This window comes from Orbicella franksi, chromosome 8, assembly GCF_964199315.1.
Source record: "Orbicella franksi chromosome 8, jaOrbFran1.1, whole genome shotgun sequence".
Taxonomy (NCBI): Eukaryota; Metazoa; Cnidaria; class Anthozoa; order Scleractinia; family Merulinidae; genus Orbicella; species Orbicella franksi.
In genome coordinates, this window is record NC_138152.1 from 12,181,369 (window position 1) to 12,204,203 (window position 22,835).

Consider the following 22,835-nt stretch of genomic DNA (forward strand, 5'->3'; position numbering starts at 1 on the left):
TAAAGCCTCATTTTACTAGCACGGGTGCTTTATATTGGTTGTTGCGATAGTAGCGACAATTATTTGCAGTTGTTGACAAGTCGAGGTTGTAATTTACTTGAACTAGAGCGTGCTTTTTTAATACGTATATATACAGTAATAAAAAGCCCCAAAATAGTTTTTTATACCCTTGAAAAGAAAAACATTTCGTCTAATGACAACCTTAATCTCAAGTGACTCTAGGCTATACCGCATAGGAAAAATATTTATGAAAAACTGTCCTAGAATGAGATTTTTTATCCACGCGCACTGTGAATTCCGAATAAGAGAAAAATACTGGGTTTTACGCGTAAATAATTTACCAATGCCTAATAGCGCTCCTACACAAATATCCAAAGTTAAGGAGCCTGCTTCCTTTTGCAATTTTCAAAACCGAAAATCTTGCGTTGTTGCTAATGTCCCCCATTTTGTGTCCATCGGCGTCGTTTATAGTTTTTGCGAAATTTCTGGAAAATAAAAGCAGACCTAAGAAAAAAATCATATCACGTTTATAAACTCATCATAAGGTATCTCTGAGCGAAATAGAAAGGTTTTTCAATGATTTTTTCTCCCTATCAGCAACCATTTTAATTCTTGAATGCTCGATTGTATTAATATCAACTTAGACCTCGACCCAGTCCCACTCTAGTAATAATAATAACTCAGTATATATTTTCTTTGTTGGTTACATTTCCTCAGAAATGGCTTCTCAAAAGTGGATTGTGTTCGCTTTTCTCGCGCTGTGTACTTTTATGGTGGAAGTAAGAAGTTCGTCGGCCTCTGTAGAGGAACTGATTCAACAAATAGAGAAAACTATCACCGCTCTTAAAAATTGCAACTTCAATTGTAGCGGTAAGTCGCCTAATTGTACTGTGAAAGTGAAAGAGAGACGAGACGAACAACGCTTTCACATAGTTTTGCATAGAAAGCGTCTCTTTGTTTTAAATAATCTTGTTATACATACCCAGGCGGACAAATACCAGAAACTTTTACCCCAACTTTTACCAGCGACCCAGAACAGAATCATCTGCCGGTTTCGAATTTAGCTTGACATTTAACGTGGCTCAAAACAGTTTCCAGCACTTAGATTTTGATTGGTCACTATAACCACTCTTTATCACTTGATGCTACAATCATGGTATCAAAAACCTGCCCAATCTTTGGTGAACAGGTTGTTATAATTTTCGTGGCACAATAGGTTACCATAGCAACGGTATTACCTGCTAAAAATACCCTTAATTAAAGCTTTTGGAACATGATTCAAAACTGGCACGGTGAAATTTTTTTTAACATTACCAACTTTTGATAAGCATGCTAAGATGCAACTTTGGCAAAGTTTTAAAAAACTCTGTACATAGGGTTCAGAGCTACCTTAAAGTTTTGAAAGTTTAAGGTGGTTCTGAACCATATGTACATAATTTTTTAAAACTTTGCTAAAAGTTGCATCTCATCATGCTTCTCAAAATTCTATAATATATACAAAAAAAAAAAAAAAAAACATTCACCGTGCCGTTTTTGTATAATAAGCCCCTAAAGCTGTAATTAAGGGTGTTTTTAGGAGGTCCTACTGTTCCTATGTGTCACGAAAATGATAACAACCTGTTCACCAATGACTGGGCAGTGTTTTGATACCATGATTGTAGCATCAATTGATTAAGAGTGGTTATAACGATACATCAAAATCTAAGTGCTGGAAACTGTTTTGAGCCACCTTAATTAAGTAATGGACCAGAAGGTTTTATGGTTTATAGGCTGTTATAATAAAGTTTCCACATTACGCGCGCTCTGATTGGCTGAAACAGCGTGATTTATAAAATAAATAAATATACATTTATATAGCCCCATTTTCCACTTATTGTCCATGGCGCTTTACAATACTTTAAAAAAATCCTCAATGATCTTGACAAAGTTTATTTATCAGAGAACAGAACACGGGTTGATGACGGTAAGTTGGCTTTCAAATTTGTGCTTCGCAATTTTGACAAATTTGACGCAAATTAAACATCCCCTGTGACTCAGACAAACGCAGTGGAAACGAGCTATTTGTCTGCAGCAAATATGGCTCACAGAGACCATTGTTAGGAACAGTAGTGTTAAAACTGTTCTAAAATAACAAGTTTCGCCAGATCCCGCCGACAAAACACGTAGCGAAGCAAACAAATTCGTAACCTAAACAATGCTTCGATAAAAGACATAATATTTGTTACGAAGGCAGGAATTATTCTTAAGAAGTAAAACGACGACAGAAAACAACAATTGAACTGTCTCTGTTTATGATGAGAAGCTTTATTTTTGTAAAAATGCTCAATTGCTCAAACGACACTTACATGCAGTGTAGTAACGCTCTTTCTCCACTCATCTCAGCGAAGTGAACCGACGAATGGTCAGTGCAAAGCTTGCTCTGATATTCTCTTCTGTGCTCGGAGTAGAAACAGTAGGAGCCGTTAAGAGGCCCTGCGCCTAAGAAACGACCGATGATTTCCGGCTAAAAAATAAAATCGGCCGATTTTTATCTCCCAAGTAGAGGTCACCGAATACTATTTAAAAATGAATTTCTTTTGTTTCAGTTTAGCTTTAAACCAAAAATATCGAGCCGCAAACTTTTTTCGTCTGATAGCAGCAAAATCAGACCGAAAATAAGGCCCCGCAAAATACTGTTCAGAAATAACTATCGCAACGCAAAATAATGAGAAAACTACACAGTGTTGAAGAAAAAGGCCTTTTAATGCAATATCATTCGATAAACATCCAAAAACTGCCGAAGCGATTAAAAAATAACGTTTCAAATGTTGCATACTAAATTAGATGGAGCGTTGGAGCTGATTTTAAAATAACTATTTCTCAAAAGTTCAACGCTTTTGAAAGCAATCACAGTGATGAATTAGACATTGGAGGGATACACATCACGTCTCTGGAAAAACATTTTTCGGCCAAAGTATATTGACCTTCTACAAAGCGTTCAAAGTTACCGTGTTTACCGTTATCCTGCTACTTCGGCGAAACACTTCTCTTTTGCCAATACGGCCGTGGATAGCGTGTTAAACGCCACTTTAAACCTTGCTAGGCATTCAAAGACCATCCTGAGTAGAAGGACGTAGAATTGAAAGAGACAGGAAGATGAAAAATACGCAGAAAAAGAAAATAACTCGAAATTACCATCTGCTAACGAAAGTTGAATCTGGAAAATGTCGTCGCGTGACAGCGGCCATTGACGTCATTTGTACAAATAGCGGCGGAATGCAAACGAATGCACAAATAGGGAAACAATTTTTCCCGGCCAGAAAACGTTTAGTGGAACAATGTTATGTTATTTTTCACCAATGATGGTCACTCAAAAAGAAAAACTTCCCCAACCGCCACACCGTTTTGGCCGCAGCGTGATCTGAGTTATGGGGTCACGACTGGATCCCTAGCCGCTGACCGCCCGAAGGACATTGCAGACTCGTTTTCCCACGCTCTTGCGACTTGACGTGACAAATGACGTTAATGGCCGCTGTCACACGACGACATTTTCCAGATTCAAGTTTCGTTAGCAGATGGTAATTTCGAGTTATTTTCTTTTTCTGCGTATTTTTCATCTTCCTTTCTCTTTCAATTCTACATCCTTCTACTCAGGATGGTCTTTGAATGCCTAGCAAGGTTTAAAGTGGCGTTTAACACGCTATCCGCGGCCGTATTGGCAAAAGAAAAGTGTTTCGCCGAAGTAGCAGGATAACGGTAAACACGGTAACTTTGAACGCTTTGTAGAAGGTCAATATACTTTGGCCGAAAAATGTTTTTCCAGAGACGTGATGTGTATCCCTCCAATGTCTAATTCATCACTGTGATTGCTTTCAAAAGCGTTGGACTTTTGAGAAATAATTATTTTAAAATCAGCTCCAACGCTCCATCTAATTTAGTATGCAACATTTGAAACGTTATTTTTTAATCGCTTCGGCAGTTTTTGGATGTTTATCGAATGATATTGCATTAAAAGGCCTTTTTCTTCAACACTGTGTAGTTTTCTCATTATTTTGCGTTGCGATAGTAATTTCTGAACAGTATTTTGCGGGGGCTTATTTTCGGCCTGATTTTGCTGCTATCAGACGAAAAAAGTTTGCGGCTCGATATTTTTGGTTTAAAGCTAAACTGAAACAAAAGAAATTCATTTTTAAATAGTATTCGGTAACCTCTACTTGGGAGATAAAAATCGGCCGATTTTATTTTTTAGCAGGAAATCATCGGTCGTTTCTTAGGCGCAGGGCCTCTTAAGTCTTTCTAACTTTTACGCTAGTTCAGGCAATCTTGCGGCGAGCGGCTGCAAGCCGTAAATAACTGTAACTCCTTTCAAATTCAAGTCGGGATTCGCATTTTTATCCGCAAGCTTTGAGTTCCGCGTTTCGTAATTTCCACTGGAAAAGTGCACGTTTTCATGGGTCACAATATGGCAGGATTCCTCTGGACTATGAACCTTTACCTGCCTTTAGATCCGTATTTATAAATCAACTTAAAAGCGAACTTTGAAGGCATCGTTCTTCTCTCGAAAGCCGCTCAAACTACTCGAAACCGAAAGCTTAGCTGAAGTCCAGGTTGTGATTGAGAGCTGTCACTTCGTTAGCCAATCAAATTATTTGAACGATTCTAACAAGGATTGTGATTGGCCTATTTCAGCGTGCTTTATCAGAGAACATTGCATGGCTGACGCCATTTTTTCTCGTTTGGAAAACAAAGTTTGGCTTGAAAATTCAGCCGAATGCGTGGGAAAATTATCGGATTCATTATCATAAAACCGCCTTAGCAGCTAATCGCTGGTACGTTGGACTCCGGTGCAGTGGTCCAGGTTTAAGCCCTGGCCAACTGACTTGTACGTGTATATGGGCTCTGACGACTTTAAAGCTGGGGTAGCCCTGCGAGGGATTAAAAAGAGAAGGGGGGAGGAGCAGGTAGATATAACTCCTAGTCGCTTATTTCTGCGGAAACCGAAGATAAGCGCCAGCCTGTTGGGATATATATATTTAGCCAAGCCTAAAATACAAGCGCAGCACCCATGTATTAAATACTAATCAACACAATAAGCATAAATTTCTCATCGAAAAATCGACGAATGAAAGAATGTTAAAGAAAATTCGTTTAATATCGATTATCATTCAAGATAAAGCCAAGAAATGAATTTAGAAGCCGGAAAACATGCAAAATCTCAAAGACGTGTGGTTTTCAAGTTAATTCATATTATTCAGGCTAAAGCGTAATTTGAATCTTAATTGTGCCGACAGTTTTGCAGTTATAATGCCCGTTATAATTAGCAATAACCTTTAAAGAAATTCACCAGTAAGCATTTCATAAAACCGAAGGAATTGAACAAACAAAACGAGGAAATCTCCATAAAAATATGCAAAGAAATACATTTAGAAGGGATTAATAAGTAGATAAGTGCTTTTCACCCAGCTTGGGAGAGTTCTAAGCAAATCCAAGCTAATCCAACCCGGCGTAACAAAAGAACACATTTTACCAGTCTACGAAGCAGCTGTCCTTATTAGCACAAAGAAAACCACAAAATCAGGCTTGGCAGTATTTACAAAGACGGTTTTATTATTTTTAGCCATGAAGTTATCGGCGAAAAATTTGACTAAGGACACAAAAGTATTTGTTTTTGATTATTCACATCAACCTCGACAAAGCAACTGGAGTGTGTTTGCTTAGTGGTTAGCGAAATTAAAACGATGATATCGACACAACGTTGTAAGAGCACGGTTTCAAATAAGGAGGACTTTTTTGCGGAGCTCCGGCGGCCCAACGAGCCGCCAAGTGGAGCACCATAACTATAGGAACAGAACCATTTTGCATGTATAGAAATAGAAACCCATGCAACTCTTTTTTCATGGTCAACATGGCCAGCGGCATGGATCGCGGGCGCGAGCACCCAACGACGACGTCGCGCAGGATGACGGCCATACTCCAGCTAATACCAAATCATGCAGTCATGGTTTACAGCGTATATCTTTGATATTGAACATCTATGCTATGGTCCATTCACACCTGTAAAAACAGGGTATCCGCTGACCAGTATCAGGTGATCATGTCGCGGGTTCAGATTTAAAGCTCGTCAAGGTCGTGTGCATTTTTAAAGTTGAACGCTGACCGAGTTACTGGTTTTCGATAGGATCGCGGGCTCATGCCAGGTTAATTTGTTCTAGTCAGGGCCTGGATCTTTGGAAGCTGGTTAATGCAAACCCAGCATTAGAAGTTAACAAAGTAAATATTTTTCTTGTATGCAGATGTTTTCCACTGCTTTTGAGTCATGGGCTCATGGTGTAGTTTGAGATCATTACGCGGATGCGAAGCAAAACGCATTAAAAATTTGGTCGAATTTTTGTTGTTTTTTATCAGGATTCAAGGTTTGTTTTCTCGTAACAAGTAAGGCTTCATGTGGGCTTTGAGATTGCTTCACGAGATACACAAACCGTCACTTTGTGAGTTTGATGAACGAGCAGCAAAGCCAAAATTTGTTGCTCAAAAGAGACCCGCTCTCTACTATTCACAACAAAAAGTTGATCACGCAAGGTGAAAAACTCGAAACATCAGCCAAGTTGAGGGCTTTTATATCGAATATATCGTCGCCGCCTTTAAAGCGGCAATATACGAGATACGAGTTTTTGTTTCTCGTATTTCGCTACGTTAAGAACACAGCGCAATGTATTATTTTTTTATTTATTTATGTTATTTATTTATTTTTTCTTGTAGTGCACGTTAGGTGGAATGCATGCGTTCAAAGAAAATTTGAAGGTGTATATTTAATAAAGAACCATCGAAATATAACCTCTTGTTTAGTTATTATAAACTTGGATTTCGTTGTTTTTAGCTTAATTTATTTTCGCATTGCTTCGATTTTAAAGAATCAAACCTGAACAAGCGTTTCGAACGGTTGAGGAAGGACTTATTGTTTACTCCGCAACTTACTTGATCTGACCAGATGTCCCAAATGTATGTTGTTTAGGCTTCCAGATCAGACAGCACCATCTTATGACACTAGCATTCACTTTTAAGAACGAGCAAAGCCATACATAGCAAGCTGAATGAGAACTGTATGGCTCTTAGAAAACATGCAGTAACATTCGCAATAAAAATAACTGTTCAGAATAATAGTAAACAATATATTGATTCGAGAGCATGCATGTTTTCTAATCGATTCAGGCAACACGTATGCAAATGGCGTTCGATCAGAAAATCACTAGCTTTTTGATTTCTTTTCTCACGTAGAGCGAGTTTGTTTGCTCGATGTCGTTTTAGCTACATCTGAACGAAAAGGTGTTTCTTTTCCAGTATAAGTGCTGTATTGCATTGAAACGAGATTTTCAAGATGTTCATCCCACCAATTTGCTGCTCAAATAGTTTAAGGCCTGGGTCACATGCTTTTACTGGTGTAAATAATTTATTAGTTATATTTCTGCGGAAGGTATAAATGGCAATGAAACCAGATTTAGCACACAGTTAGGTTTTGACGTCCTGAACATTTTAAAGCAGAATTGGTACTTCTGACAGGTCACGTGACACGTCACGTGACGTTTAGCGAAAAGTAGCCGTTATTTGAGGAATTGGTGGCGGTTTTTAGTAATAACATCCTGCAAAAACGGGTTTTAGATGCACGTCAATTATTTTTATCCTCTCACGTTTGGAATGACCGTCCATCTTTTCACAGAAAAACTCCACTTTTCACTATTTATATCTTCTATAAACGAAATCAAGGGAGATCATTCCAAACGCAGCAAGGTAGATAATTTAAATTTACATCGCAAACGCTCATTTATTGATCAATAGAATGAAAATTCGCCACCAGTTTTCCAATTCACCAAATTTTAACAAAATGATCACGTGACATGTCACGTGGTCAAAATAATATGTTAAGGCAAGGGAGGACTCGAATTTTAATAATCAGGGAAAAGTTCAGCTCGGTGAAACAAATATTACAAGAGATATAGCTGCCCAACCATAATTCTACTTTAGTGCGCTGGACAAAACTGTTCTGGATCAACGTTTTACGACAAAAAATTAAGACAAGCAAAGCAATGCAAATAATTTTGTGAATGTCTTAAACTTTATTAAATTTCACACATGGAAATTTATATACATATCGATCACACAAGGAAGACTTGAGTTACAGCGAATCTAAATTTGCGGAATGAATAGCAAAAGTACGGAAAATTGCGCGAATTCACATCGACATGGTAGTGTTCAGATCAGTGTTGTTGTGCGAAGAACATTGTTGCGTGTTTGTGGAATTCTTTCATGAATTAGACAAGATGTTATGAAGAGGGAGCGATATCGATCTAAATAGCACTATAATCCTGTAATACATCAGCGGTTTAGAGAAGCAAAGATTCAAGTTGTAATGCTACTACCACTGAAGGCCACAAGGCAAACCAAAGAAAGTTATTTCAAGCTGTTAAGCAAGAAATTGTGAGAAAATGGCAAACTCCTGGTAGGTGAGCCTAGGAAAAGCTCCGAAAACTTTCCTTAAAGCAAAAATAGTAGTGTTTGAGGTTCTCGCCCGATTACGCTTTAACACGCTTTAACAGCAGTATCTCGTACAATTGTGGCTTGTGCGAAGCGCGAGCTAAAGGCAGCCATATTCAAAACAGGTGGAAGATCGGTCTAGCGGTAAGATCAGTCTTAAGACTTCAAAGAAGATCAGTCTCTGAAGCTAAGACAGTATCGTATTTCAGTGGCCAAATAAAGTTTTAAGGTTACAGTATACCTTCAGATCGGCAATTTTCTTTAAATTTGGATTTTTGGTTCAAAGTAATGGTCGAAGAGTAATCTCTAATTTCTGAAAGCAAAATTGAAAAAAAAAACTTAATAATGGCGGAGAAATGGAGGTTTTACGTTATGGCCGGAAGTAAAAGTTCCCTCTTGATTGACAGCCCTATAACGTGTACGCAATCAACCGAGACTACTTTCGCGGGAATATTACCTACATGGATACTACGAACTGGCTGGCTACTCAGTTAATCAACATTGTTAGTCCAAGCATTTTTCGTATTAGGTGTAATTCTATTAAGTTATAAGTAAACATGGACCACGGAAAACTCTGTTTACCAGTTCGAAAAAGCGAAGAACGAATGAAAACACATCAGTGAGTTAAGAAGCGAAAGTTGGTCTCGCGGATGAAGCTATAGCTATCGTATCAAGCGGGCAAAAAGATCGAGTCAAGAGAAGAGAAAGGTTCTGTAAAAATTTGGGAACTCGACAACGATAACAGCGACGTTTACAATGACTCTTTTGCTGAGTCCGATACCGATGAACAGTCCAACTCATTGAGATCCACTGGAATATTATCCATGCACATTTGCTCCGCCGCGCTTCCTTTTGCTCAGTTTGTTCTCGTCGCCCAGCCACTCTAGCGTTCGTATCCTTTTTCGTCTTCCCCATTTTGCCAGACCAGCTTCAAGAAAAACCGAGCTACAGAAAAATTATCTCTCTGCCTTGAGCGCATTGCGAAACACAAGTGTTGTCTGGAGATTCACGCGTAAATTTCACCGTGAGTTAATGGTAGTAAATTTTCCAAGCGCTGATTGGCTCAGTGATCTGAGAACCCAGTTGAAGGCGTTTATGGGCGGAGTTTGTTTGCGAAGCAAGAGATTTTTCATAGCGCTGTTTTCTCGAACAAATTTTTCGCTTGAAGCAGACACTTTAAAGAGTTACAATTCAAAGGGGATCTGTTTGATTGCCCTCAAATTTAGACAGTAGCTAGATTAACATATAAAAAACAAACTCGTGTCTGCGAATTGTTTATTTAGAAATGTTTTTTCTCCGACAGCAATTTTTGTACGATCACTTCACATTTTTTAAATCCTATTTCGAAAATGTTCTGTAACTTTTTACTGCAATTGAATATGGCAAAACGCAGACACGCTTTTTTAGCGCTTTTTGTCCTGAAACCGAGGAAAAAAAATAAATACCAAAAGATGATTAGGACGCTCGTTTTTGGTGGCCGTGAAAAAATCGGAAGTTCATTTAATTTCAAAATTTTTGGTATGGTTTGATAGCCAGCTCTATAAGCTTTAATTTGATATAGGGGTTCAGTTATCTACATCTTAAACCGGACGCGCTTCATCGCTTGGACGCGAGACACCCCTGAGGGTATACGGTGACCTTAAGTCTTTCTCATGCTTTCTTGTCAAAATCTCACCAAAAAATCCACCAGCACCGTAAAGAGTTTCATCGCAAAACAACACTCTAAATGTGACTCTTATTTCTCAGAAATAACATGATTTTACATACTTTTGTGACTTTGTTAGCAAATTTGGACAAGGTGCGTGATCCAAATAAAAATAAGTTTCCATGTGTGGACTTTAGTAGAGTTTAAGACAATTTCAAAATTAGTTCTGTCACTTTGTTTGTTTTAATTTTTTCTGGTAAAACATCGATCCAGAACAGTTTTTTCCAGCGTACTACATTCCTGACCCAGGCCCTAAACTGCTTGAGGGCTTTACGGTAATTGTTTGGTTACAACTCTCTGAATGTGTTGACATTACCTATTAACGCGTAAAGGGAAATCTCTGAATTTTTCTCATTATGTGACTCCTATCAAGCCAAGATCACACAGGCCATGATAAGCTAGCTAATTCACTCTTGCTCTTTCATCGAGGACTGCTCGAAAACCTACCGTACAACCCATGATGAAATTTTCGCAGTTGATTTGTAGGGGTGAATCACGTTTAGAGCCAAAATTTTAATCTGCAAGATAGCTTTGGAGCTATATTTGATTTCACATTTTCTTGCTTTGCGAAATATCTGTCTTACAGATTCTTATTTTACTTTGCATGAATGTTAAATCAGAGTCAATTTCTTACTCCTGAAATTTTGAGGTGGGGTCATGCGGGTGGATTTTGAGAAAAACATTATTTAACCTACTAGTGCCTAATCTCTCCTTGTGAACTCGGTCATTCATTTTGGCCATTTCTTGGCGTTTAAATCGTTTAAGTTTCACCTACAATGGTAAAAGACTCAAGCAAACAGTAAATAAAGAAAGGAAAAACATCTTAGAACTTTTTCAAAAGAGTTAGAAGTTGGGCTGCTATAACCCATCAAAACTGTAGTTAAACAGCCTTTATGTCTTTGGTTTACTGTGGTTATTAAGGTCGATTACGCAGGTTTTAAAAGGGTACAAATAAAGTTGCTGATGCGGCAAGTCCTCTCATATATGACATAAATCTTTGCATAATTCCCCATTTCAACTTTTCCTTTAAAACAGATATTGATGGCTGCGCTAGTCATCCTTGTAAGAACGACGGGACCTGTACAGACCAAGCGAACGGATTCAAATGCAGTTGTGCACCAGGCTTTCATGGAACACAATGTGAAACAGGTAACTCTAGGACATAATCTAAACAAATTCAATTAATACTATTTCGTGAGAGTAATAGGTATTTGTTTTAGATCGTTTCGCACCAACAGATGACTATATTCATTTGTATGCTGCCAGCTGAATTTTAACAAGTGAAAAATTGTGCATAAGCCATCTACATGTACTAGCCCTCCACCTCAGAACCGGTAAAGATATTAAATGATATTTTCCACCTCTTCAGTGAAATTTTAGATTATTCAAGATAACCATGCACATCTTTAACAGTGTGCTTGCTTTACATTCACTTTACACATAGCTTGTATCCAATATAGGCAGACTTTGGCCCTTCAGAAATAATTTGCATCATCTAATGCATCTTTGATTACTTGTCAATGTCAGTGTACATGGGAAGACTTTTAAGAACAAAATTTTATCTTGAAAGTAGAGTTTCTTTTATTAACATAAGCAGTTTTAGGCCAAAAGAGGTAATATAAATGACCTTGAAAAACTCGTGCACACGCAGAGCAAGTGGCGCACGTGCGGGCGTCGTAAAAATCAGATGACAACCAAATTTTCTTAGCTCGATGTGTTACCAAAATAATTCTCTAAGGTATAAGGCTTCGCTCACGCGACTTCGGCGCGCGGGGGCTCCGCTACCAGAGCTTGCTTTTTCTAATTAGCAGACTAGAATGCAAATATCTTTGTTCTGGTTTTTGTCCTTGCAGCAAGTTATATAAATGCCGTTTTTATCTGATTCCTTCAAATAGATATCGATTACTGCGCAAGTCAGCCCTGTAAGAACGACGGGACCTGTAAAGACCAGTTAAACGACTTCAATTGCACCTGTGCACCAGGCTTTAATGGCACTCAGTGTGAAACTTGTAAGTTTTGAATAAGAAAGATTAATGTTAATATTTATTTTGAAACATAGGGGCCTAATACTGACAATCAATCGACAATGAACTACACTGTAAGAATTTAAATTGTGGACCATAAGATCCAGATTATGTTAATTATCTAAATCCAAAGGTACTTCTGATTTTTTTGCGTAAGAAATACAGATGATCAAGGGTTTGAAGTACATGTCAAGCACCAATGGAAACCATCTCCTTCGCACTGTGTATATTGTTATCAAGTAACGATCTCTTCTTAATGTCTCTGGTTTATTGAGGTTATTAAAGGCGATTAAGCAGGTGTTAAAAGGGAAAAAATAAAGTTCCTGATGCGGCAAGTCCTCTCATATATAACATAAATCATTGTTTAAATCTCCGTTTCATTTTTTCCTTTGAAACAGATATTGTTGACTGCGCAAGTAATCCCTGTAAGAACAACGGGACCTGTACAGACCGAGCGATTGGATTCACCTGCAGTTGTGCACCAGGCGTTCATGGAACACAATGTGAAACAGGTAACTCTAGGAGATAACCTGAACAAATTCAATTTTTAATATTTCGTGAGAGTAATAGCTATATTAATTTGTATAACATGTTGCCAGCTGAATTCTAGCAAGTGAAAAATTGTGCATGAGCCATCTACATTTAGAAAACAGCCCTAAGAAAGTACGCGCGCTGATTGGTTAAAATTCGTATTTCTATCAAAATGTCAGATTATGAGCTCGAGATGCGCCCTCGTCAACTATCACGCACAGAAATCGAGAGCAAATAATCTAATTGTTTTAGTATAAATCTAGTAGTCGTTCAAAACTTTATCTAAATACTCTTTACAACCACCTCGAAAACGCCAAGAAGCGGCCGTCATTTTGTTAAGAAGCGCACACTGCTAAGCTACTCACTATTTATCACAGAAAAGATGGTGAGTAGCATGGCCAATCAGCGAACGGCATTCGTGATAGAACGCTAGTAGATTTACACTAAAACTCGATAGAAACACAGAACTAGCACGAGCTGTTGACGTAATGATGCCGCGAGCAAAGAGAATTTGCATTTTGATGATCAAAGTAAACAAGCTGTTTTTCTTTTTTTCGTTGCGGTGTTTTCTAAAAGAAATGGAAACATGTTCTCCGCGTCTCCATCGCCGAGTTTTAGTATAAATCTACTAGCGTTCTATCACGAATACCGTTCTCTGATTGCCTACGGTACTCACTATCTATTCTGAGATAGATGGTGAGTAGCGTAGCAGTGTGCCCTTGTTAACAAAATGACGGCCGCTTCTTTGCGTTATCGAAGGGTCTGCAAAGAGGATTAGATTAAGTTTTGAACGACTAATAGATTGATACTAAAACAACTAAATTATTCGCTATCGATTTCTATCGCGCTATAGGTGATACGGACTTCGCCCTCGTCAACTATCACGCGAAAGAAATCTCGAGCTCATAATATAATTGTTTAGTAGAAACACTCGTGAAAGTTTGGGAGAAGTTTTTTTTCTTCTTTTTTTATTGTTTCTGGTTTGTTTGTTCCATAGTTTCCAAAGACTGTGCTGACACTTTCAAAGCTGGAGAAAGGGATAGCCGTGTTTATACGATCAACCCAGATGGTTCAGGGATCTTTGATGTGTTCTGTGACCATACAACAGCCGGAGGGGGGTGGTTAGTGTTCCAGAAGAGACTAGACGGCTCGGTGGATTTCTACCGAGGCTGGACCGAGTACAAACGTGGCTTTGGATCTCTGACTGGTGAATTTTGGCTCGGGCTTGACAAGATACATCTTCTGACTAGCCGTGAAAATTACAAGCTTCGTGTTGATCTGGAAGACTTTGATGGGAACACCTATTACGCCGAATACGATTTGTTTGGAGTAGCGAGTGAGGGAGAGAAATACAAACTGAGCGTGGAGACACATTCAGGTTTGATTTCGCTACGCTCTTTAATAAATTTTACACCATCTAGTACGACTTTTGTATCACTGGAAAAAGAATCGCTTCAGGTTAAAAATACTTTTTATTTGTCATTGATAAATGGGTCGTTAAATATAATCAGCGAATTACTGGGGATCGGACTGCCTCTCAAGACAGTCGAGGGTTTTACGACGTGAAGAAATTGGGACTAGACAAGCACCCGTTTTTGTCGCGTTATCACCAGATTCATGTGCCAATGTTGCGAGGCGGAGCCTTGGCACGAGGGAAAGGTGGCTATAGAGATTAACGATTTGATTGGCTAGATCTTGGACTAAGATTTTTACTAATTGAATCAGTGTCCAATGCCGGGTTCTAATACTTTTCTCAAAGAAAACGCGGGTTCGATTATTGCAAGTATGGACCTACACAAATTTTAACAAAAGCAATGCAATACAGAAGTGAGATTATGCTCCAAAGTTTCGTTTGAGGACTTCACTTACTCTCTATAAGCCATTGTTAAACTTCCTGTAGATGAGTGCTTTATCTTATTTATTCTTCATCTGTATTTGGTTTAGGAAATGCGCCAAATAGCCTGGCTAGTCATAACGGCGAAAGATTCTCTACAAAAGATCAGGATAACGACCAATCAGATCTTAACTGCGCAGCAGACGAAGATGGAAAAGGAGCCTGGTGGTACCGCGACTGTAGAGAGAGCAACCTGAATGGTGTCTATCCGAACGAAGAGGACCAGGGAACTTTGTTATGGGGTAACATTCACCCAATTAAGAGGGCTGAAATGAAGATCAGACCGACAGATTTGTTTAAACCGATGGATTGAGTTTTCTATGGGGAGGATCCCACCCGAGGGCTAAACCCTTACCCTTACATGTATCATTTTTGACCATCTCTGGTATTTTCATGTTTATGGAATAAATTGTTGTAAGTTTGAAACATACAAAATAAATGTCTTCAGAAATATCAAGTTTGTAATATTTCCATCGTATGCGCAACTTGATTTTTTTCCCAAGAGTATGGCAAAATTAGAAGCGGACAACCTGTTTGCCCAAATGTCGGATAACTAACTTGTTTTACCATTTAATATGCATGCCTGGCTGCAGAATATCATGTTCAACATCTACTCTCAGGATCATTATTTGGTTAAACAAACGAAGCCATAACCATGACAGTGTTTGGATGTTTGATCTTAAGGACGTTCGCGCTACATGTTTCTGCGCATCCTTACTGCGCACGCAAATTCACTCGCCACGTCATGCATGAACGCGCGCGCTAAGTAATAAAATGAACAATGATAGGGTAGATGGCCATTGCTGTAGCTTTGCCTGGATTTAACGATCTTGGACGTTCGGTGACCCCTATTTTTCTTTGATAGATCATTTTCTCTACAGGTTTTCTACGTTTAGTGAAAAAATGGAGAAAATCTATCGACTAGTTTGATTTTTTTTTTTGTAAAATGCACCATCGAATTCCGTTCTTTTAAACTCTAAGTTTATCTGTGCGACGGTTTCAAATGCCCCTTGAAGGGTTACGTTTTGTAAAAACGTTGTTAAAATTCGAAATTATTTACGCAACAGACCCACCTTTACTAAATATGACTAAGATCGTTTGCGTTCGTTGACTCACCTTCGATATTTTTAACTATAAACCACTGTAAACCATGCTGAATTACGTGCGCCAATTCTTTTTTTTAAATCAGGGTAGTTTTTCACACGCTTTATCGCTGAAACGAAGTTAGTGACCCCATTTTTTTATTATTTTTTTTATTTTTCTTCTTGCATTTCTGACAAAAGTAACTCATTATTTGACTGCCGTAGAAATTTTAAACAAATCTGTCGACTGGAGAATTTCGCGCGAACGTTCTTCATTAGCATAGACTTTCACAATTTTATTGCTTCATTTTCTCCTTAGTTTCGGTTTTGATTGTTAAGATATATCAAACACTTATGTTCATATTAAGCCACATTTCAAACACCTCTAAGTTCGTCAGAAAACACCCCACTAAAAGTCTTATTTTCAACTTTTTTTTCGGTACTGGGTAATATGGTGAAACACGGTCTTTCGTGTTTGATAGTTAAGGTCTTCTTGTGCCAGGAGCCATAATCGGGGACGGAGACCGTAAGTCTTGGGATCCGCGCGCACCTATGATATGGGACAATTTTTCTATTTTTAGAACAAATTGCGCCATCCTGACGTCATATATCCGCCCAGATCCACGCACATGTCGGGGGCTCTCACGTGAATGTTGTCACGTTGCATGATCAAATGGTGAGAGTTGAGAGACCTTGAGAGATTATCTTGCGTATTTTTCACACCGATGGCAGGGAATAAGGCAGGGAATACAAACCAGGGTGCTTATATGTAGTTTTATGCTCTGAGCTAATGGAAAAGGTGGGTTTTTCAGGGTCGAAAACAAGACTTCAATCTCCCGCTGGGAATGAATAATAAGATCTGCTCGCGCTAGTTGTAAGCTTACGCGTATGTTTTTGCGTTTGTTCAGACTTAAGAATATAGCAAGAAAACTCTCTACTCTGGTATCGAGTTAATTTGTCAGTTTCTCAGACAATGGTTAATCATAACCAAAACCTGTTTTAATGGTTTCTTATTGTTTCTGCTTTTTTGGTGAGTTTGCAAAAGTTTTTGAAAGGAAAGTCTGACGCGTACAATTAGCTCATTTGCATAGTGCAGCTCGTGCACTTTCAAGTCCGAGTCGGTGTTTTCAATTGTCAACAAATCTTGACAAAGATTTCTTTCGTTATCTTTTGTGCTGAGATGCTGCAACAAATTTCACGAACGCAAAAAAGGCTACTAACATCATGCATGTTTCTTCATCATAATCGTAGTGAAGTTTTACACTGCGAAAATGAAAATAGACAAGGAATTTTGATAACTCGATCAACAAAATCGAAATTGTTATTCGAAGTTGATTAAAGAAAGCGTCATCGTAACTTTGCTGATTATTTCTGCTTTATTCGCATATTTTCAGCTTAGCTTTTAAAATGTTCTCAAACATTTATCAATCTTAAACATATTCAAAAACTATAGTTATTGTTTGAGTTCGATGTACGCTTTCACACGAAAGTGCGGCGGAAGTACAATTTGTCATGTTTACTGACTGTACAAAATAAGCATCGGCGGGCGCTCTCATTCATCGACAACAGAGAATTTACTGAATTTTTACACGAATAAAACCAAGCAGTTTCTACGGACATAACGTTATTGGGCCTTGATGAAGCATCAAGCGTTGCTTACAATTCAGGCGAAACTCAAACTAGCCGAATTATTTTGTTTTACTTTTCGGTCGCGATAGACTAGCAAATTCCTCGCAAGCGTGTGGCAAGAGGAGCTAGAAAACTATTAAGTCCTGAAGCTCTGCTATATCTAAATATATCCAGCTAGTTTTTTCCTGTGTAATGGAAAAGCTATTAATCTTCAACATATGTGAAATTTAAAGTGGAGTAATGTACAGCTCATGTAAAAGAAGCATCCGTCGGAACACAGCTTGGTCAGCGATAGATGTCTAAGCTTTAAAGCGGAACATACCTAAATTCGACACTGTCTTACTTCACTCAAACTGGAGCAGCTTACGACGAAGATACTTAAGCAAAATTCCAACAGACGTAAACGCGTTGAGTTGTGGGCCAAAAACATGAAAAATTTCGGGAATTTCGGACGCCATTCCCCCCGCGCGACATCCGCAAAAATCCTCGCAGCATGTACGCGCGTGTGCCGCAGGCGATGGCGCAATTTGTTCTAAAAATAGAATTATTGTCCCATATCATGGGGACAACCCTAATACTAGAAATGGCGCGTGCTTACGGTCTCCGTCCCCGATTATGGCTCCTGCTTGTGCTTAATCTCTGTGGGCCCCTCGGGGTTAAGCGCGAGAAGCGTATGACACAACATTCACCCTTTGTCAAAACTTACGCAAAACGCTTGCTACTTGCAGTTTCCAAATGATCTTTGCGATCGCTGCAGAAAAAGTCAGGGATCGTTGACGCCACAGCGACGTTAGTTCTACCTAACTAAACTTGAATACTGACAAAAACAAAAACAGGAGGAAACGTTTTCTATGTAGGTACGTTGTTGCGAACGTAGACTTGCCACAAGTTGACCTTTCCTTAAACCTCGACTTATTTATCTCCGTCGAGCGAACCGAGAGGGTAATCTTCGTGCGACGAAGTCGTGAGGGTGAGCGCGAGCGACGTAAGTCGCGAGAGGTCGACTTGTTTCACCTGCAGGAATGTGAATCAGAGCGTAAATTTTTGGCGCGAAAAACATGATTGACATTTCGCACTTCTCATGTGCTCCGCGCGCGATCCTCGCGAAAGCAAAAACTGATTGCCATCAAAATGTTTACGAGTACTCTTCCCTAACTAAAATGAATTTCTTGGTGTACAGTGCAGTATGTAGCCAGCAGACAAACGGCGAAAGCTGTTCCGTTGAGTAACGCCTCCTGAAAAGACAAAACCGTGTTTAAACCATCGAGAATTATTTGTTTAAGTCTAGATTAACCAGCTATCGACCAGAGAGCTGCCTGACAAATGCTATAAACTTATGTAGATCTAGCTTGTATCGACAAGAATCCGAATGAACCAAAGAAGATGGAATTAGTTGGGGAGAACTTTAATCTGTAAAGCTCTCTTGATCAAATAACGTTGAGAATCGAAGTCGCAACGAACGGCAGAGAATAAAAGCGCTGTTCCCAAAATTCTTTCATCGATCGACGACTGCTTTCAGCACGGTAAAACGGCCGATGCAAATTTGCTGCGATGCCCTTTCTTTGCAGAGAAGAAACTTGGTCATTCATTAAATCAATTAAAAGTGCAACAATTACACAAACTGCAAGAATGGCTCTGTTCTTCCTCGAAAGGTCCAAACTTAATTCCCTCAAACGATTCTGATCAGGCAGGAGCTTAGATTGGTTGAGAGCAAACAAACTCACCCTAAATATGACGAAAACCAAATTCGTGCTTATCGGATCTAGGCAGAGGCTAAGTACTCTCACAGAGTCCCCGAGATTTGCAATTAATGATTTTCAAGTTAGCCAGGTCACTACCGCAAAATCATTTGGAGTGACCATCGATGACAGACTCGATTGGAATGGCCATATCGAGAAAGTAACTAAGAAAGTCGCTTCTGATGTTGCGGCCATAAAACGAATAAGGCACCTTGTCCCTCAGGCGACCTGAGATCTAATATACCAAGCTTTGATACAGCCACACTTTGAGTTTTGCAATATTGTCTGGGGAAACTGTGGGATAACTTTACGGAATAAGGTACAAAAGCTACAAAATAGAGCAGCCCGTGTTTCGACCTACTCAAACTATGACGTAGACGCCGGTCAGCTGTTCAAACGTCCAAACTTTTCGGCTCACAGGGCCGCTCTGATGACAAAAACTGACTTGACTTTTCCAGCATTTTCTTTTAGATTTGTAGATTTCGCAGCTCAATTCTGCTTTCACTGTAAGTTTTCATTCCACGAGAAGCGACGCTCGAGTCAAGTTTGACAGTGGCGTGATTTTCCTGGACCAATCACAATTCTTTCCTACGCATAGCAAACAATGAGATTGCTTCATTTTGTATAGACAATAGATTACGTCAAATGACTTTTATCGTGTTCGCCAAAGTCGGCAAAGACCGACTTTCGAGTTATGTTGAAAGATTTTGAAATAAAAAAGTTTTATCTGTAGTAGTTTGTTTCGTTATTATATAAAGCAAATAGATTCCATGTTGCCATGCGTCTGTTCAGTAATAGATCACAGAAGACGTCAAAATGTGGTCAGAACATCAGTGACACACTCGGCTATCGCCTCGTGTACCACTTATTTGTCCTTACCACATTTTGACGTGATCTGTGATCTGTTACTGAACAGACGCACGGCAACATGGAAACTATCTCAGTTCTAAATTTGAAAGGCGAGAAATCGCATATGACCTAAGGGACTCTGAGAATAAACTCAATGTTCCATTACCGCGCACAGACTATTATAAAAATAGCTTTAGCTATAGTGGCGCCATTCTCTGGAATAGTCTTCCTTGTAACTTAAGGGAAACAGAGTCCCTTGGGCAATTCAAACGACCACTCAAAGAAGAACTGTAAGGCACGGCATTCATGGAAAGCTGCTTTTTTATTTAAATATTTCTCATTATATTAGTATTAGGTATTTTTATAGGTATTTTTAAAGCTGACGAATTTTGTGCCGTGGATAAAAAGATTATCTATCTATCTATCTATCTATCTATCTATCTGTCTATCTGTCTGTCTGTCTGTCTGTCTGTCTTTCTGTCTATCTATCTATCTATCTATCTATCTATCTGTCTCTCTGTCTGTCTGTCTGTCTATCTATCTATCTATCTATCTATCTATCGCGCCCGTATTAAGTAACCAATTTGGTCGGATAAATAGCCTTCCACTGCTTTTCCCTGTCCTTCTTTCAAAGACTTGAAATTAAGTTGAATAGACCATATTCAATTAATTGCTTCCATAAAATTCATATCGTTAAGTATATCCAAGAACAAAAGCTAAAGCTAAATGAAAAAGATTTTTATAGCACTTGAACTCAGCAGACATTTGCTCTGAGAGTTGTGTCGTTGATCGCGGGCGACATCATGACGTATAGTCAGTACCTGTTTGTTCATTGGCTAATGTGTATTTACGCCACCGGTGGAAAAATCCGACGGTAAAATTTCGCGCGCTACAAGTGGGAAAAGTCCTTCCCAACGGCGAAACCAACAGGCCAGGGAAGAATTATTGGAAAGGACTTTTAGAAAGTCTATTGCGAACGATATGTCAAAATAAAATAACAAATTCTTGAGAGATCGCAACGAATGTAGAGATCATAAGGAAACCACTGCAGCCTAACAAAACCGTGAGAAATTTATGCCGACAAAAACGTTCTATCGCAAATTTATTCTAGATTCATAGAAAGTGATAATCACGTATGAATATTATGGACAGTGCTATTCAATAGTACTGATATTTGAAAAAAATAACTTTCAGTGGTACTAAATGCATTGCAGCCAGGTGTTAAATTTGAAAAAAAGCTAACCTCGAGACTGCATCGAGATTCTCATTAACTTCATCACCGCGAGTGAAGTCGAAGAAAACAAGCGTTTTAGAGGAAAAAGAAAGAAAGCTTAAATGTCCAATTAAATACCACAGCAATGACAGGGAATAGGCAAAATGTTGTGGAGTTTTTAACTGGGTAATTGATAACAATATGAATTCGAGCCCTTTAGGAGTGTTACACAATGGTTTACTACTACTAACGTTTATTCAAAAAAAAAAAAAAAAAAAAAGAAGAGACCATAAAAAGGCGCCAAAGATGGAATCCTTTGCTAAAAGCGTACGCAGACAGAACGGCAGAAATATTATATATTACCAGTCCATACCGAAGATAAATATTTTCGTTTGCTCACATTAATAAAGCATGCATAATTTAGACGGAAAGTCTTAACTAAGGGCAGGAAGAGTCAAACCAACAGGAATAAAATAGCACGTTAGTCAATAACCCGTCCTCTCTTTTTAAACTATTTTTCAGGAGCGATTTTTAGAGTCACTTAGCGTCGTCCAAATAGCTTAAGTTTACTTTAGTCGGCAGCTACCAAACCAGGTAGCTTAAATGAGCTGGCAATTAATTTTGGCCAATAAGGAGCCGCTTGCATTTAAACATTCAATAAAGCTGTCAAATCGCAAAAAAAAAAAAATAAGAAGAAGAACACGCGTTCTGTTTTTGTGCCTCGTCAAGTTCGCAAGAGGAAAATCGACAAGAAAAACGAGCCATCCCCTAAATTTAACAGAAGTGTTTGTTTTTGGAACAATAATTTTCCAAGTTCATCTAACGCTAGAAACAAAATTGTGGTCTTGGCTTTCCAGAATCTGCGCAGCTTTTTGTCTGCGACGTATCTTCCGGTTAGACTGAAGAGGTTTGTTCTTCTCCTCCCGCTTCTATAGTTCCAAGCAATCTCAGCCTTTCCTGAAGTCGTCAACTTCAACGGCTAAAGCCCAAGCGCATAAACACAGCTTCGTCTTGCAACTCTCGCCATTACTTCAAACGTTTGTATTCTAATTCACTTGCCTCAAATTGTCTGTTTGCATACTCACAAAAACAACCATCAAGTTTAAGTCGCTCGAGTAAGTCAGTAAACAGATCAGAGCACCTTTAAAACTATTAAGTGAGACGAGTTGCATCGTAAAAACGGGTGCGCATTGCTGACTCGTAGTGAGGTGTGATTTCGACTACGCATCTCTAGCTGGTGATAACTCAATACTGTATTGATAGTATACACAAGAATTAAGCCCTCAAGAGATTCCTTGAGCTGTAAAAGTTAAAGTTTCTCAGCTCGTCGATCTCCTGTCAGGGATTTCAATGCTGGTTTGTACAACGTAAGCGGAGGGTGAGTTCAAAACTTCAAATCAAATCTCGCGTTTTATACTCTCCGATTTTATTTTCTAAAGCGTAATACCCACAAGTAGCCTGAGTTGGCATCCCGAACTCTGTGTCATAACCGAGTCTCCTTTTCCTTCTCTTAGACACCTTTTTATTGTTCTTGTCGGTTTTCATCCGTGATTGTAGGCTTTTCTCTCTTTATCCAAACTTCGAATTTGATTAGAAGTCCAAGGGCAATGGGTTTGTAAGTCACAAGCCTGTTGCGTGCAACCTCTGTCTTAAGAAAGTTG

At 38.9% G+C, this 22,835-nt stretch overlaps 2 protein-coding genes across 3 annotated transcripts in view; one reads left to right on the forward strand and one right to left on the reverse strand.

The window, feature by feature from the left end:
* Nucleotides 1–22,835, reverse strand: part of LOC145495357 (tetratricopeptide repeat protein 38-like) — a 243,699-nt gene that overhangs the window by 113,557 nt on the left and 107,307 nt on the right. The gene's annotated exons all lie outside the window — the stretch shown is intronic.
* On the forward strand, nt 720–15,952 carry LOC145495681 (microfibril-associated glycoprotein 4-like). The gene is made up of 5 exons (XM_081475302.1): nt 720–870; nt 10,427–10,488; nt 11,158–11,362; nt 13,766–14,146; nt 14,713–15,952. The coding sequence occupies exons 1-5, from the start codon at nt 720–722 to the stop codon at nt 14,973–14,975; spliced, it is 1,062 nt and encodes a 353-aa protein (XP_081331428.1). The 3' UTR covers nt 14,976–15,952.